At 47.4% G+C, this 16,757-nt stretch overlaps 1 protein-coding gene across 1 annotated transcript in view; it reads right to left on the bottom strand.

The window, feature by feature from the left end:
- Positions 1–16,757, bottom strand: part of MYT1 (myelin transcription factor 1) — a 32,653-nt gene that overhangs the window by 5,571 nt on the left and 10,325 nt on the right. The window contains exons 8-16 of the mRNA XM_058814609.1: positions 16,564–16,677; positions 14,898–15,112; positions 12,172–12,296; positions 10,953–11,222; positions 10,074–10,228; positions 8,114–8,176; positions 7,788–7,856; positions 3,228–3,290; positions 2,562–2,645 (exon numbers count right to left, since the gene is read on the bottom strand). Coding sequence (XP_058670592.1) covers positions 2,562–2,645; positions 3,228–3,290; positions 7,788–7,856; positions 8,114–8,176; positions 10,074–10,228; positions 10,953–11,222; positions 12,172–12,296; positions 14,898–15,112; positions 16,564–16,677 — 1,158 coding nt within the window. The remainder of the gene's footprint in view (positions 1–2,561; positions 2,646–3,227; positions 3,291–7,787; positions 7,857–8,113; positions 8,177–10,073; positions 10,229–10,952; positions 11,223–12,171; positions 12,297–14,897; positions 15,113–16,563; positions 16,678–16,757) is intronic.

Raw genomic sequence — 16,757 nt, 5'->3', positions numbered from 1 at the left:
AGCCCAACCATTACATATTTTACACCGTTAATTTAACTTTTATTACATTTTCATTGTTAAAAAATAAACCAGAGCCTTATTGTGCAAAACAGCTGTCTTGGACATATTTTAAAATTTTTTTTAACATTATTATTATTTAATGGGAGCACCAGTAGCATTTGATCAATTAGACACCTGTGGATGCTTCCACTGTATGGGCTGGGCTGAAGGTTGAGGTGATCTGTTCAATCACATCTGCAGCAAATTACTTGAAGGATGAACAGCACAAACAACAGGGACTAAATGACTTTCTCCTCGGTGATGATGTGCAAAACTCGGCCGGGTTCCAAGTGGAGTTCAGTGCAGACAGAGGAAGGATTTAGAGCCAAAGCTCCTTAAGATAAACCCACACCAGGCACACCTTGCCGTGGGTGGTGGGACAAACACAGCCACGGGCTGGGGGGAGGCACCAGGCAGGGATTGTTGTGCCACGTTGTTTTGCACGTCTCAGAGGAGCTTCTGCTCCTCCTGGGTGTACTGGAAGAGGGGGGGGTTGCTGTCTGGGCCATGGGATGTTAGGGAATGCCTCCTTCTCCTGCTGCTGCAGAGACCCTCACATTTCACGTTTCCTGCACCCATATCCATGGTTCCACCAAGACCTGTCTGGGGGAGGATGGCACCAGCCTTGCAGGAGTCAGAAAATCCAGCCCCATTTGAAGCCTGGAACCTAGAGAATCTATGGATGCCCCACCCCTGGAATTGTCCAAGGCCAGACTGGATGGGACTTTGGGAAATCTGGTCTAGTGGAAGGTGTCCCACCCCATGGCAGAGGACTGGAATGAGGTGAGATTTAAATCCCTTCCAACCCAAACAATTAAATGATTTCTTGCAACTTTATCTTCCCAGTTTGCATCTTTAGGGTGGACTAGGAGAAACCGACCCCCTGGTGAGGATGCTGGTGGGGGCCCTCACTCTGCTGTGGGTCACCCCATGTTCCCCACAACAGAACAGACACATAAAAACTCCTTTTTCCTTGCACTGGGAAGTGACTTCTGTGCAGAGAAACCACACTGGGGAAACTGCTCTGTCCTGCCCTGAGTGGGGAAGGCACAAATGAGCAAAACCACAGCTTGCCCAGCCCCACAGGTCATATATTCCTGGAGAAACCATGGAGAGGGGTGACCTCCCACCTGGGGTCTCCAACCATGGTGAGAGCAAAGGTACAGCCAGCAGCTGCACATCACCAATTTGCTGCCCTTTCATTCTCTGTGTCACTGGTTAATGGCACAGCTTTGCAACACCACCAGCAATTCAGTGTATTTGAGCCAAAAGAGGCTTTTTTCCTACAGATTCTCTAGTAGGTTGCTTAATTTTTAATAAACTCTGCAAACTCCTGCTAATTATCACATGGCTCATTTAACTGAGAGGCTTTCCTTCCTGTAGACTGAGGAGGAAGAACAGAGCAGATGGCTCAAATATCATCTTTTTCTGAAAGGTCCTTTCCCCCCAGCAGGCACATCCCAGCTTCCCACAGCCCCTGCAGGGTTCCTCCACCCCCGCTGGGTCCTGCTTTGGCTCAGCCTCTGCTCCAGGCCAAAACGTGGGCACATGGAGATACCCACCTCTGCTCCTCTGGAGGGCAAGACCTGCCCTGGGAGTGAAATATTTTTTTTTTAAAAATCTCCATTTGGAGACAGTCTGCTGAGCCAAAGGGGTTTGGACAGATATGCCAGCACTCATGGGCAACTAGAAACCCTTGGAAGTGGTTGATAATTTTTTCCGTGTTTCTTTTTGCCCCCTTCCACCTGCACTTGCTGGGTGAGTGTACAAGGCTTCAGAAAGGATGGAGATGCTCTGAGGTAATAAAAAAAAAGTAAAAACAAAAACGATCCTGGAGTCAGTGCTGCCTTTCATGTCCTGTAGCTGTGTAAGGAGATACAGATCCCAGACCCCACATGCTGAGCCTGTGATGTTCAGACTTGCTAAAAGTCAGGACAAAAGGATTTCACAGCTCATGAAAACTCCTGAGGTGGACTAAGCAATTTCAAATCTCTATTCCCCACAGGAATAAACCCCCTGGGATGTTTTGAAAACTTCAGCCTGAGGCAGCAGAGAGAGCTTTTTTTCCAGTTCACTTAGAATTTTCTGCCCTGGAAAAGAATATTCAGGGTTGCCAGATCCTGACCCAACTCAATATTGGGTAGTTTCTACTCCATCAGCCCTTGCCTGCCCATTGCTTCCCAAAAACCTTCAATGTCTGACTTGGCTGTGGGGTTTTACCTTCATTTATAGCACTGCTGTGGTTTTCCAGAAATTACATAAAACACAGCTAGCAGAGAAACTGTTTGTGAACCTACCAATCTACCTTTCACATCTGCAAGAAAAAGACACCACTACCTCCCCACCACTCCATTTTTCCATCAAATATCAAAACTGCAACACCAAAACACAGCAAAGGATGCTCAAAGCAGCGTGAGCAAGGGCGGATGTGGGGTGGATGCTGAGTGACCCCCCACATAAATCTGTGTGAGGTGAAGTGGAGGGAGTGACAAGCTCTGCTCAGGAGTTATTCCCAGACTTACTTCATCAGCTCTGGGTCTTCTTTATCATCCTTTGTCGGGGTGATCTTGATCCCACTTTTCTTGGCACGAGGGCAGCCTGACAGACTGTGGTTAAAAAGAGAAGAAAGGCCTGTCTCACTGGCAGAATCTCTGCATTTGCTATTCCCCCGCTTCAGTCATCTTTCCCTTGAATTTGGCACAGTGTTTTTGATCTCTCTCGTTTTGCAGCTTCACATCACGAGGAGAAGTCAGAAGGAAAAAAAATAGTAAAAAATTGAGGGAGATGGACAGTAATTAATGGTGTCTAGATAAGAAGATATCTGCTAACAGCCTGCAATGTTTAATGGAATTGTTGAAACAGAAGGCTCAGATCTGTGCTATTAATGTTCTAAAGTGATAATAGAAGTCATAAATAGGTAGCAATATTAACAGGAACATTGCATCAGCTAAAATCTGACCCTTTGTCTTTTATTCTGTTGAAAGGAGCTTCTAATCAGATTCTGAAAACAGCAGAAAAAAAAAAGAAGTCAGATTAAAGAGATGAAAATAGGCTTCAGTTGTCAGTAACATTAATGTTTTATTCAGAACTTTACAACTCTGCCCACTGCAGGGAAAAAAAAAAAAAAAAAGAAAGAGAAAGCAACACAGAAAGAGACTAGAGAGAAAATAATTCAAGGGAGATCTTACCTTCTATGTGATGCATAATTTCCTGTTATGTGACCAGAGCCATCACAACCAGGAGTAGGGCACCTGCAGAGGCAAGGGAGGCTCAGATTAGCCTGGGGATGTGAGCAGGGGATCAACACTTTGTGACAGCTCTTCTCAAACAGAAATCTGGGCGCTGTCAGCATGAGCAGGTTTTTCCTTCCTGCCCCTTCCCCCTCTGTAAGGACAAGATTTGGTCTGTAATATCCGTGGTACTGATTTCAATGCACCACTGCATGATGCGACATTGGAGAGGAACATCTCTGGGATGTTGGGAGCACAGTGAGGAGCTGCTCTCCCATGAGAGGATGCGGGTCCCAGCCTGTGTCCCCACCCTCATGAAGGGGACAGTTCAGAAGCTGATAATAATTAAAATGCCCCTCCAGGACAGTGTTTGTCAAGTTTCGGAAGGCATTAAGGAGACATCAAGGGCCATCCAGGGCCAGCAGGATGGACCCAGGATGAGAGCAGAAACCAGAAAAACAGCTGACAGCTCTGGACAGCAGGGCCACCACGGCCACCACCAACAGAAGGCTTTGGCTCAGTTCTGGGTGACTCAGCGAGCATAATCTCAGTGAGGGCAAGTGGGCAGCCCGTGGCAGGAGGGTCTGCGGAGTGCAAAAACACTGGCCAATGCTTCTGATGACAAATGATGGAGAAACAGGAGGAAAAAGGTTAGCTTAGCCCTAGGACCCCTCCTTCCACAACACCGTGGCCAGGGGACAGGGAGTCAGCAGGGGACAGCCTGTGAGGGTCCTTGGGCTGGGGACCCCCGGGTCACCACAGACAGTGCCCTTTCTGCAGACTCTGCCCCTCAGCTGCTGCCTTACAAAACTGGCACGCCACCAGCTTGCTGCCAGCCCTTTCCTTCTCTGTGTCACTGGCTAATGGCACAGCTTTACAATTCAGTGTATTTGAGCCAAGCCAAAAAGAGGCTTTTTTCCTGCAGATTCTCGAGTAGGTGCATCCGCAGCCGTGAGTTTCCAGGTGAGCATCCAGAGGTCTCCATTGGAGGCTGGAGGTCACTGCTGTGATCACCCAGAGGCTGGAGGTCGCTGCTGTGATCACCCAAAGGTGCACAAACGCTGGAGGTCACTGCTGTGATCACCCAAAGCTGGCAGGGAATGGCCTGAGCTCAGCAGCGCATCATTAATGGTGAGGGATGGAAAGGAGCACAAAGATCTGCTCCCTGTGCTGTAGGTGACATAAAAGTTGTCATGGGGACAAGGGAGAGAGGTGAGCAGTGTTTGCAGAGGATGTGCAGGCTGGCCTGCCAATTAGCCAGGGCTTTTTGAGTCAAGTAATTAAGGCCAGGGGAGGGGGTGTGTCACCATGATATTTTCTGAAAAAGCCCTTCACCGGGATTTCTTCTCCTGGGAAGCTTCAGCTTCTCCCTGTTTTGCTGCTTTGGAATGTGATTTGGAGGTTGTTTATCCAGCATGTGAATTGTTTTAATTTAATGACCAATGGTGGTCCAGCTGTGTGGAGACTCTGAGGAGTCACGGGTTTTTCTTTATCATTCTTGTTAGCCTTCTGATGTATCCTTTCTCTCTTTCTTTTAGTATAGTTTTAGTATACCATTTTTTAATATAATATCAGAAAATAATAAATCAGCCTTCTGAGAACGTGGAGACAAATTCTCATCTCTCACCTCGTCCTGGGGACCCTCACAAACACCACAGAGGAAATGCAGGGTGCTGCTGCAGGACCAGGGGGAGATGCTCACTGCTCCTTCTGAGCAAAGCTCGGGGAGCTTTGCAGAGCACCCTTTCTCCTTGTGGGTGGGGTTTTTGGTGTCCCCACTTTCTCCAGCCCTGTTTTTAAACCACCAATGCCTGGTGTGGGTGGCTGGGTGGCACCTGCAGCAGGGCAGGGTTGGTGTCTCCAGGACATGGCAGGGAAATGATGGTGATGCCCGGGCATCCCTGAGCTCAGAGCTCTTTGGAAAGGCAGGATGCTTTCCCTAAAGCTGGACAGGGCTCTGAGCAGCCTGATGTAGCTGAAGATGTCCTTGCTCACTGCAGGGGTTTTGGCCTTTAAGGCCCTTTCCAATCCAAACTATTCTGTGATTCTGCACTGCTGCTCTGCCCCCTGAGAGCCAGTGGAGCAGCGGTTTCCACAGGTGACTTTCATTTGGCAGCTTGGAAAACAGCTGTTTTTAAAAAGTCTTCCCATTTTGTATAGAAAATACCAAAATTCTCCTCTTTGCAGCAGCTCTGAGGGAGATTTTGGTGTTTGCACATCACTGAATAATCTCCATTGGCAAAAAAATATTGGTACCTCACGTTGGGTAAGAGAGCAGGGACATGGCCTGGTCCTAGAGGGGCAACAGGGAGGCTCAGAGCCAGGAAAACATAAATGCACAGGGTCTGGTGCAGTAAGGGCAGGACACATCCAGCAGGACCTCAATGAGGGTGCAAATTCCTCAACTTGTTTAGAAATTACAGGTTTGGGAGATGACTGGGATATTTCCCAGCTCTACACTGTTACAGTGAAAAGCAAAACTATTTCTCTGTTGTTTTAGCTTCAGGGTGGGAGGAAATTATGAAAACACTAACACCAAACTCTTTCTTCCTTTCAGGATTTTTAAAGAGGAGAGAGAAGTAATTTGATTTTTATTTTTAATTATCTGGAGACAAATCATACCAACAGAGACCTTTTATTGCATGTTCCAGCCTGGAGCTATTTTTTTTATATCAGGGATATTAACCCCTAAAATAGAATTTATAATAGAAACACTGACATGGTCTTATCTGGAGTTCTGAAAAGCTGTGACTGTGCAATCTGTAATATCTCAAAATCCCTTCCTCCCTCCTTTGCTCCCATCCTCACCAGGACATAGAAAAAAAAAAGTGTTATTTGAGGAAATAATATTAACAAGCTTTTTTGGGGGCCAGAAGTCTCCTTTTTTACGCAGTATTTTGATAAAAAGCACTGACATTGATGCTAGAGGGGAACACAGCAAGGCTGGACACGATGCTCAGTCCCAGGGATGAGCCTTTTGCTTTTTGTCTGGCCCTTCCTGGGAATGGCCACTGCTCCTGAGAGCTTTTAATATCTTTAACGCTAATTGTCTGATCACTTGGCTGTTCTTTCAAACTGTTGGAGAAACACCAGATCAGCAGAGCTCTTTGAAGAGCTCCTTTCAGAATGTGTATGGTCTATAGTGTGTGATTAAGTGTACTTAGCACTAATCACAGCAGTCCTTGCCATCCACCAGCAAATTCTATTAATATCAGCTAATCCTGCCACTTTGTCCACCTCTGTGATAAGGAGCAGGTGGTTAACTAACACCTTTCCTGGCACCAGCTCCACACTGGTGGTGGGGCACAGAGAAGTCCAGGAGCCACCACAAAGGGATTTGGGACTTTTCCAATGGCCTTAGTGACCAGTGGGAATAGCACTGGCTCAGCTCCAGAAACCCCTGATGGCACACAGGGCACAGCACTCTTGGGTTTTTTCATGATGACCCTGTGCAATGTAAAGCCTTTCATGAGGTTTTATTCTCAGTGGAGGCTCCTCGGTTAGGTCAGGGTCTAAATGGTCCAAAAACTGAATTCAGCAAGGCTGGGAACTCAGAGGAGACTCAGCCTGCAAGGATAGGGTGGGCCCATGAAAGAGATGATGAAAAAAATTCTCAATGGACTTTACACCAGAGATGCAGATTGGGTGGAGAGGGTTGGGATCTCCCCAGTGTTCCCAACCAAACACAATTTCACCTTCCTTTAGGGAAGGCAACCTAAGAGAGCGTTTGGGAAACCCACCTGGGAAGAATAAGCTCCTACTGAAAAGGAGGAGTTTGGAGAAGACAGCAAAGCTGAATATGGGATTCAGAGGAAGATACCTGAATGAAAATGTCAAAACCAGGTTCCTCCCTTCAGAAACATCAATGGGAATGGGAAGTTTGGGTTTCTGTGAGCCCTTGACCACTGGCTCAGGATCTGACCTCACCAAGCATTTGGTTACTCCTTCTTTCATTCCCTCACAAATCATGGAAATGAAGAGGAACCTCTCTCACTACATCCCAAACAGCCCCTAAAAAGTAGCATAAAAATAGCATCCCAGGTTCTCCAAAAGAGTTGGCTTTGATTGTGCTGGCAGTGAGCTCTCAGCCATGTCTATACCCAAAAATAAATCCAGGCTCTGGATTATTTGAGATGGACAAAAATATGAAATTAAATGGGTTCTGGCCCAAACTAGGCAACAAGAGCTTGGTAAAAGATGCCAAGTGAAAAGGAAAATAACATGTCTACAATGCCCAGAGGAAACCTGCCAGGCATCCAGGTTATTTCCAATCATTGCCATGAGCCCCCTCCCCAAAATTATCCTTCCTCCATGCCATTGCCTCTTCAGCGCAGCAGCTGGAAGCTGGACTCCACCAGAGATCCTTGCAGACAGGTTTTGATCAGCTCTTTGAAAGGAGAAGGGAGGGGATGGAAAAGCAAAAGCAGAGCAAGAGGTGTGGGGGCAGGAAGGGAGAAGAGAGAAAAAAAGGGTGGAAATAAAGAAAAAAAAGGAGTTCCAAGTTGAGCGCAAACATACTTGAGGTCAGCAGAGTGGGCAGCCATGAGGTTTCTGAGGCTCTTGTCAGCAAGAGGACAACCAGAAAGGCTGAAAGAGAAGAGATGGAATATCTGGATAAGCAAAAAAAAAAAAAAAAAAAAAAAAAAAAAAAAAAAAAAAAAAAAAGAATAAGAAATAAGAAAAAGGAAAAAGAAAAAGGGTTGAAGGGTTGGGGCATGGGGAGGGAGAGGGGCAACAGAAGGGGGAAGGAAACAGAACCAAACTATCCATATGGTCACAAACTATACCAAAAGAAAATAAAAGTTGTTTTTAAAGTTCAAACCACGTAGAAAATGTCGACCCACCTGCGGTGAGAGGCATAGTTCCCCGTTATGTGTCCACTGCCATCACAGCCTGGGGTTGGGCAACTGGGCAACAACAACAACAAAGAGCATAAGTGTGGGAAAGGAAGGGATTCCCCAGGATCCACGGGTGGGCAGAGCCAGCAGAGCCCCCTCAGGGTCTGTCTGGGGTGTCTCGGTCCAGCCCTGCTGCCAGACCCTGACACCAGCCCCATCCATCAGATCTTGGTGTGTGTTTCTGTGTTTGCATGGATATAAACCAGCTGTTCCCCTTCCAGCTCCCCTTCCTCCCTTTTTCCTTCTAAAAGATCATAAGGATCCTAAAAACAATTAGGAAAAAAAAAAAAAAAAGAGAGAGAGAAAAATGTGGCAAAGGCAAAGAAAGTGTTTAAAACCCTTAGTTAATAGGAGGGCTTGGTGGCAGTGTGGGACTGGCACAACCTGATGGGTGGCACAGCCTGACAGATGTGGCCACCCCTGGCTGCTGCTGCCAGGTTGGATCATTCCTGCCATGCTGAAGCTCTGGCTGCAGGAATCATCTTGCTCAGATTTCAGATAAGGTGCTTCAGATTGCTGAAATGATCTTTTTTTTTCTCCCAGCCCTTAAAGCTGCAAAGACAAGCTTGCAATCACTGTTTGCTGCTCAAAGGGAATGACAGTAAGCTCTGGGGGTGATGGGCAGATACAGGTGAGGGGCACCTGCCTGGAAATGGCACAAGAGCAGCACCCAGACGCAGAGCATCAGACACAGCAGGCCAGTCTGCTCCTGAGTTAACTACAGCTAATTCATTACAGCCCCTGGGCCAGAGAGGAACAAGGATATTAAATGGAGAGGGAAGGCTCAGGGCTGCCCATGACACCATTTATTTATTCCAGGTTTTTTTCCATTCAGGAAATTTCTCTATCATCACAATAAAATTAAAGCACAGGAGGACTTCAGGGCTCTAGTTCAGAAACTGCTGTTCACATCACTGGTGGGCTTTAAAAAACCCTTTAGAGCTTTGTGTAGGGCAGCTGATCTGAGCTTTGCTCATTTAGGGAAGATGCTGCTGCTGCTCTGCCCCCACAGATCTCCTCCCTGCCTGGCTGCAGATAACGAGTGGGTTGGATGAGATCAGCAAAACGGTGCCCACCAACTCCCTGTGAGATGTGTGGGAGGGTCAGATGCACAGGAAAGAAGCCAGGAACAGCTGGGATGCCTGGGAGGGGAAATCTCCCCATCACAACCTCCAGGCTGATCCTGACGTGCTGTTAGACCAGAGCCAGGTCCAAGCTGCCACGTTTGGCTCAAACCCTTAAACATTAACCATTCCTGTGGGTGTTGGCGTGGATGCAGAGCCATACTCCATCCAATAGGGCAGCTCTGGGTCTGTGCTTCCACCCACACTACGGACAGACAGATGTGAGCTGGGTCAAGGTCTCTCTCCAATGCAAAATGCATCACAACAGCAAACGCGCTGCAGCCTCAGGTCACATTTTGTGTTCCTGCAGTTTCACAGTGCTGGGACCCCTTGCACTAAGCCAACAAATCCTGTCTTCTGAATGAGACATCTTGTGTTCAACACCCTCTTCAAGAAGGTGTTGAGTTCCTTTGGGTGCTCCACAACATCAGCCAGTGTCCCAAAACAGGGGATTAGGACATTGGGTAGGTGCCATCACCATGCCAGAAACACTCTAACAGGAAAATAACAGGAAACCTGAAAGGATTTTCCCATTTTCCCACAACCTGTCCATGAATCCAGAGCACAAAGCTCTCAGGTTCCCTTCATCACTGCAAAGTAATGTAGGAACATATTTCTCCTCATTGATCAGCAGTTGTAGGAGGATGAGTAAGATCAATCACAGTAGGAAAGGGAGCTACAGTTCTTATTTCTATAATGTATTTTCTAATTTTGTTTCCAACCATCCTGGCTAAGCACATATTAATAGATTTTGGAGGAAGAGACAAGAAGGCAGGACTTACGTGAGCAGCTCTTTCTTGATGTCCTTGGAGAGGAATTTCAGCTTGAAGTTGGTTAAAGTAACTTCACCTGGGTATTTTCTCTCTTCAAAGTTCTCCTCTGACACTTCTTGCTCATCAGCTTCCGAGGAGGCAAAAGAGTGAGCAGCAGGCTCTGACTGCAAGGAAAGGGACAGAGTTGTGCTGTGGTCATTGCTGCTGAGCTGTGGTGGGAAAGGATCCCAAGTTCATCAAAGCTAAGGGTTAGTGCAGCATTGCCAGCACACCTGAGCTCCCTGCAAGTACCTCACAGCACCCAGCCTAAATCCAAGAGCCTGTGATTTCCTGGGGTTTTAGGAGAGTTGTGTAAACCACGTCTGTAAAGGGATTTACGCGTGGTTTTCTCAAGGTCTTGAAGGAATGAAGATCAGTACAGCCCCCTCACACTCTTCCTCAGCAGCCTTCCTGTGGGCAGAGCGGCAGGTGATGCTCTCAGAGCAGAACCCCCACCCCATCTGGGTGTCATGGCTGGATTCCCCACCTGCAGGATTAATGTCAGTGCCATGCAGGGCTGTAGCTGCTAATGGCAGATATAAATCATCCTGAAAAACATCACCAGGAGCAGCACTGCTGCAATGGGCTGACATGATTTACAATGAAGAAAACACTGCAGACCCAGGACAAGTGAAATGGTGGTTCTTCCTTTGCAAGGGCATCCCAACAGATCCAAAAGCAAGATCCTGCCTGGTTGATATCTGATAGCACTGACAAATTCAGGAATATTTCTTTCCTTGGCTCAACAGACAAACTGGGGCTTCTGGGCAAAACAGGACAACTGTGCAGGCAAACAGGGCATTCAATGTCCCCTGAGCTGTTATTCAAGCATGAAGAGGCACTGCTCACCTCCTCTGGCTCCTCCTCCCGCTGGCGGTTTGGTTTCGTGTAGTCAATGGGCCCATCCCATTCGTCCTGGCGGGAGGTCTGGCTGGACTGGGGGGAGGTCATGGTGCTGCTCGTGGCACTGGTGCTGTTTTGGCGCTGGGACACGTCTGGGGACTTCATGCTGGGACTACTGCTGCAGCTGCTGCTGCTGGGGAAGGTGCTCTCCCGCTTGCGGTGCTTGTTCATACTCAAGTCCAGAGTCCCATTTTCATCCACCTCAATGTCCATGGACTGGAAGGTTGGAAACACAACCAATGTTAGCAGCTGACAGAAGCTGAAGATCCCATGGGGATCTTGCCCCTGTTTGTCTTTTTCAGTGCAGTGGGCAGGTATTCATGTCCCATCCTCTCCACAGTCAGGTAGGAGGAACTGAATAAATATTTCAGGAACATGTCATGCAAAGGCACCCCTCTACTAGAATGGTTTGGGTTGGAGAGGACCTTAAAGCTCAATTCATTCCAACCTCCCTGCCATGAACAGGAACACCTTCCACTATCCCAGGTTGCTCCAAGTCCCATCCAACCAACCAAACCTTGGCCTTTTGACTCAGCTGATTGAACACAGGCATCTAGTGGTTGAGAGTGCTTTGTGGGACTTTGAGAAAACCTGTGTTTTTCTGTAAAACAGCTGGAGATCAGACTGGACACAACTGGGGAACTTCAAATGGCATCAGATACAGATCAGGGAATGACTGAAACCAGCTCTGAGAATCATGGAATTACAGCATTGTTTGGGTAGGAAAAGCTCTTAGAGACCATCAAGTCCAAACATTCACCCAGCACTGCCAAGCCCACCACTAAATCATGTCCCCAAGTGCCACATCCACATGTCCTTTAAATCCCTCCAGGGATGGTGACTCCACCACTGCCCTGGACAGCCAGGGCTCGGCCATCATAAATCATAAATATTTAGTAATATCCAGCCTCAGCCCAAGACCCGGAATTGATGCTCATCTCACATGGGAAATTTCAACCACGGGGCACCTCCACATCACTCAAAAAGCCAAGATTCCCTTCTCCAAATGCAAAGTGAGGAGCCAAAAGTGTGATTTTGGGTGAATGCCTGCATTGCCTCTGTATTTAAAAAAACAAACTTAAAGGAAGGGTAAACCAAGGTGCCTCTCCCATCCTGAATTCCAAGTTTGGCCCCTGGGCAGTGGCTCCTGGCCACATCCACCCACCTTGCCAGGGGCCTCTTGCTGCTTGGTGCTGAGATTCTCAGGCATCTCCCAGCAGCGGGTGGAGAGGTTGAGGATGGCAGTGGCCGCCATGTGCGCAGCCTCAGCGTCGTGGGAGTAGTCGAAGCCTGTGGAGGAAGATGAAGTGCTCTTCACGTAACTGCTGGAGGGGCTGTGGCTGGGGGAAGAGGCCTTTGGAAAAGGTTTGGCTGGAATAAAAAAGAGAAGGAACAACACAAGGCTAATGTATAAGCGGCATGAGCAGCAGGGGAAGGTTAAGTCAGTGTGACACGGTTAATGTATGCACAGTTCCTGGGGTTATTCCCAATCCAGGGGCTGGTTTGTTGCCTGGGACGTGCAACAGGAGCAGTGCTGGCTGCAGCTCGTGCTTGGTGTGAAAGGTTAATTCATTAACTGACTCTGCCATAAATACCCAAAACACAAGTGCTTTTCTTCATTAGAGTTGCTCCTCGATGGAAGCAGTTAAAGGAGAAAGCTTAGAGAAGCTTCCTGACTCATTTTTTATTGTTCTCTCTCTGTCCATAACTTATCTGCAGGGCTGCCTTGCAGGGAGATTTCTAGTACTGTGTTTGAAAATTTTAAATTTATAAAATTACATTAATAGAAAACACATGGTCATAAAATATGAGCTTCCAAGGATGACACTGGTGAAATATGGATTTTCTGACAGCTGACATATCATTTAAATATGCCAGAGTAACAGGATTTATTGCACAGCTGCACATAGCCACGCTGCTGCTCTGCTCCTGTGTGTCACAGCAGCAGCAACCAGCCTAGAGATGCAATTTCTCTTCATAATCTGTGAAATGAAAATATTTCTCAGGGTGGACTCACAATAAAACTTTCCCTAATAATAACAACTAATAATCCCCTATTAATAAAACTTGAAGCTGATCCTATTTAGGGGCCCTCAGTAGTTTCAGTGGGTGCAAACAGGAGATCATCTGATTTAGAACAGCCACAGGACTGTATTCTGAATCAATTATCAAAATTTTCAAATTCTTAATTTATTCCACCTTGCTCTTTCTGGGGGAAACCATCCCCACTTTAGTGGGAGGCTCACCCAGGGAAGACTCATAAGCTTTGGCCTGATCATGGCAAAACAAAGCCAACCTCAGCTGATGCAGCTACGGAGCAAAGTGATTTCATTATTCCCATTACAAACTTGTAATATAAGACACTATAAAATGCTAATCTTCCCCAGCCCTGCTTTCTTCCTCGTTGCGCGCGTATATAATGCATATTGACATTAATGGGAGTTACGCACACACATGCGGGGGAATATAAATCCCTCTGGATGAAGATCTCTTTAAAATAAGTTCTCAGTGAAAGGAGCAGATTTCCCTGCTATGATTGGCAATCATATTCATCCTGTCGCTTTGATTAACTCATTGGAGGCTTGCCCACATGCTTATTCTTGTGTCTGGCTGCTTGTTTTCCTGTCCGGTTTAATCCACGTCTTCGAGGCGGGGTGCGAGTATTTGCCAACCCAACCTGACAATATCCAGGATCGGGAGATGCCAATTTCAATTTCACACCGTAGGCTCAGCGATGCTTTTCCATTTCATAAGTATTTCTAGCACTAATAGACTCGCAATCAGCAAATTAGTGAAATAAGCGATGAGAAAAAATAGAAAGGATTATCCTAGTGGGTCTGCTGGAATTATTTTTGTCAGTACAATTACCCTGAAAATTCTTTGCTAATATTGCAAATAACACAATCTATTCAGCGAGAGAATCACTTGTACTGGGAAACAAATTACTTTTCCATCAGCCCTAACCCAGGATGACAGTGGCAGTTGTGCTCTCTGGCCTCCATCCAATTTCATTGTCTGATCCTGTACAGATTTAGTACTGTAATAAAGAGCGCTCCCATTGTAGTGCAACAACCGGGATGCTTTCAAGTACGAGCACTTTTTAGAGAGCAGCTGCATCAGGATTAAACAGGATTGTGGAAGTGGGATTAGCCAGACAGAAAGCCCTCTTGAGGCCACTGACTTCTACAAAATGGGCTCCTAAATATTTTCTTTTTCCCCTCAAAAAAAATGTCTTGAGGTGCACAGTTCATGTCAAGTACCACATTTGCAAGGGCTGTGTCCCCATGCAGTGTCCCTCCTGCCTTTGGCAGCCTGACCCCTCAGGGTTTATTCAGCCATTTAATTTTCACTCAGAGTTATAGCCAGTGCAAAGTCCTCAGAACAGAGCAGAGGTGGGTGGCTACGATAGGAAAGAGCTGGAAGATAGAGGTGGGTGATCGATAGGTAGAGCTGGAGAGCAGAGCACGGCAGGGAAGACAAATGGGGGGAGTGGGTCATATATAAGATGGAAGAGAAGAAAACTGTAATCCATTTAGCTAGATGAGGAAAGCCAGATCAATAGATATGAGCTGCAAAGCAATGGGGACCAACTGAGGACAACTGTGCAACTTATCCTACCTCGAGACATCACTCAGATTAATGTTCCCACCACAGTTCTTCCCAAAGCCAAAGAGAGTCTCTTCCAAACAAAGCTTTCCCAGCAGCCATGGACTCCCCTCACTGTCAAAGGTGCCCACCTTGGGACCCACCTCACCCTCCCCATCCCAGGAGGGTCCAGCAGCTCAGCCCCAAGAGTCTCCCATCACCCCAAACCACAATCCCAAGAGCCTCACAATAGGCTGAGAAAGGCAGAAAATGCAAAAACTGAGTCCATCCCTGCTCCCAACTTACATTTAAAGGCTTTAGGTGAGGTTTCGCTAGTCTGAATCTTTGGGGCAAGCATGCGTTTGCCAAAAACCTGAGCATCAAAACTTGCATAATCGAAGGTGACCTTGGAGTACTTCTCCAGCTCCTTGGCCAAGTTGGCCCGGGGGGTTGCTGGGACCATGTTGGGCCTGTAGCTTCCATACTGAGGGATCTCCAGTTGCTTCACAAAGCACATAGGCCTGAGGATGAAACAACAAACAGCAATTATTTCTCTTTACCTTGACGAGGTGACTGTTGACAGGGGACCAGACACAATGGGGGCACAGCTGCACCTTGTTCCTAAAGGCTTCCTGGGGACGAGGAGGCAGTGAGAGCCCTTTTGCTCTCCCTCAGCAAATCTACATCTGAGTTGGATGTCTCAGACTCCAGTTTCATTTTTTCTATCCTTTGTTACCTTAATTGTTTTTTCCCTCTTTTTAAGCCAAACATCGAATTTTCAACCTCATCCAGCACAATGCTCTTGCAGGCTGTCATGGTGTGGCAGCATATTTTCCAGAAGAGAGCAAACTTGGGCAATAACTCCTTCATGGGACCCATGATACAGGGTGGCACACAAAGGCACGAGGACCCCAGTTCAGCTCAGCTCCATGCTGCAGGTTCACTGTAGAGGCACCAGGGCCTCTGCCCAGCCTCAGCCCCTCCTAGAGACCCGCTGCTACGGGGCTGCCTATCGTGAATCAATTTGTCTTGCATATAAATTGTATATAAATGGCCTATTGTTATTCTCCTTCCCGTGACCTCTTTCCACCAGAGAGTCCTCGGAGCAGGAGCTCCTTGGAGCATGGACCGTCCTCGTGATGCACTCAGAGCGCTCTGTGCGGGCTCCACTGCAAATAAATAAGTAATCGCTCTAAATGGCCTTTCCAAAGTAGCGAGAGCTGGAGCACCAGGGTGCTCAGCAGTCCTGGGGAGCAAATAAATAAATGAATCAGAGCTCGTTGCCTTTGTGGGAGGGCTACTCGGGGCTCGCACCGCGGTTTTTATCCCCCTCTCGTTGCAAAATAACCAACCATATTCTAATCCATCTGTAGCCTCCTGAATCACATCAGCTACGGAAGCCAGCATCTATCAGGGACATCCTTAATGGGAGACAGCCCATTCTCTTGGGAAGAGAGAGATGGGCAAAGTATAAAAATTAATGTGACTGGTTAGGAAACGAGCAGCAGGTTCCTCTCCTCTGAAAACTGCAGGCTAAGGAAGAAAAGCAGGTGGACTTGAATGCACAACTGCCATGGAGTGATTTGTGTGTAGCCTAAATCTCCTCCTTCTTCTCCTCCCCCCTCCCCAAGCCCACCCTTCTTATAATGCTGATATAATAACCAGCCCTGGCTGGCAGTTTGTGCTGTGGAGCAATCGGCACAAGTGCCTTCTGCTGCACTGCTAAAAACCCTTTGGCCTGTAGCCTCAGCATTAATTGATGCTACAGAAGCAATTCATTGTCCTCAATGCTCTCCCTGGGATCATCAATTAAATATCTCCCCCACCTTGGCGAGACCTATGCTCATAATGACAGGACTCAGCAGTATCAAAATACAGCTGGAGCTGTGGCTGCTGTTCCTGGGAGCGTGGCGGGGCAGGGAGGGCTGGGGCAGGGTGGGGGCATGGAGCTGAGCCTTCCTGTCCCCCTCACCTGAGTATCCGGTCAGAATTGGAGCTGGTCTTCGCAGGATCACCAGACTGGGTTTGTTGCTTTTCATGTGATTTGGCTAATTTCTCAGCAGCAGCAATGGGGCACCCAGATAAACTGTGGGAGTTGGTTGGGGTTGTTTTTTTTTTTTTTTTTGAAGGAGAAGAAAAAGAGAGAATGAAACCAAGCATGAAGAA

This window comes from Ammospiza caudacuta, chromosome 15, assembly GCF_027887145.1.
Source record: "Ammospiza caudacuta isolate bAmmCau1 chromosome 15, bAmmCau1.pri, whole genome shotgun sequence".
NCBI lineage: Eukaryota > Metazoa > Chordata > Aves > Passeriformes > Passerellidae > Ammospiza > Ammospiza caudacuta.
Note: the sequence above shows the minus strand (reverse complement) of the source record. Positions and strands in the feature narration are given on the sequence as shown.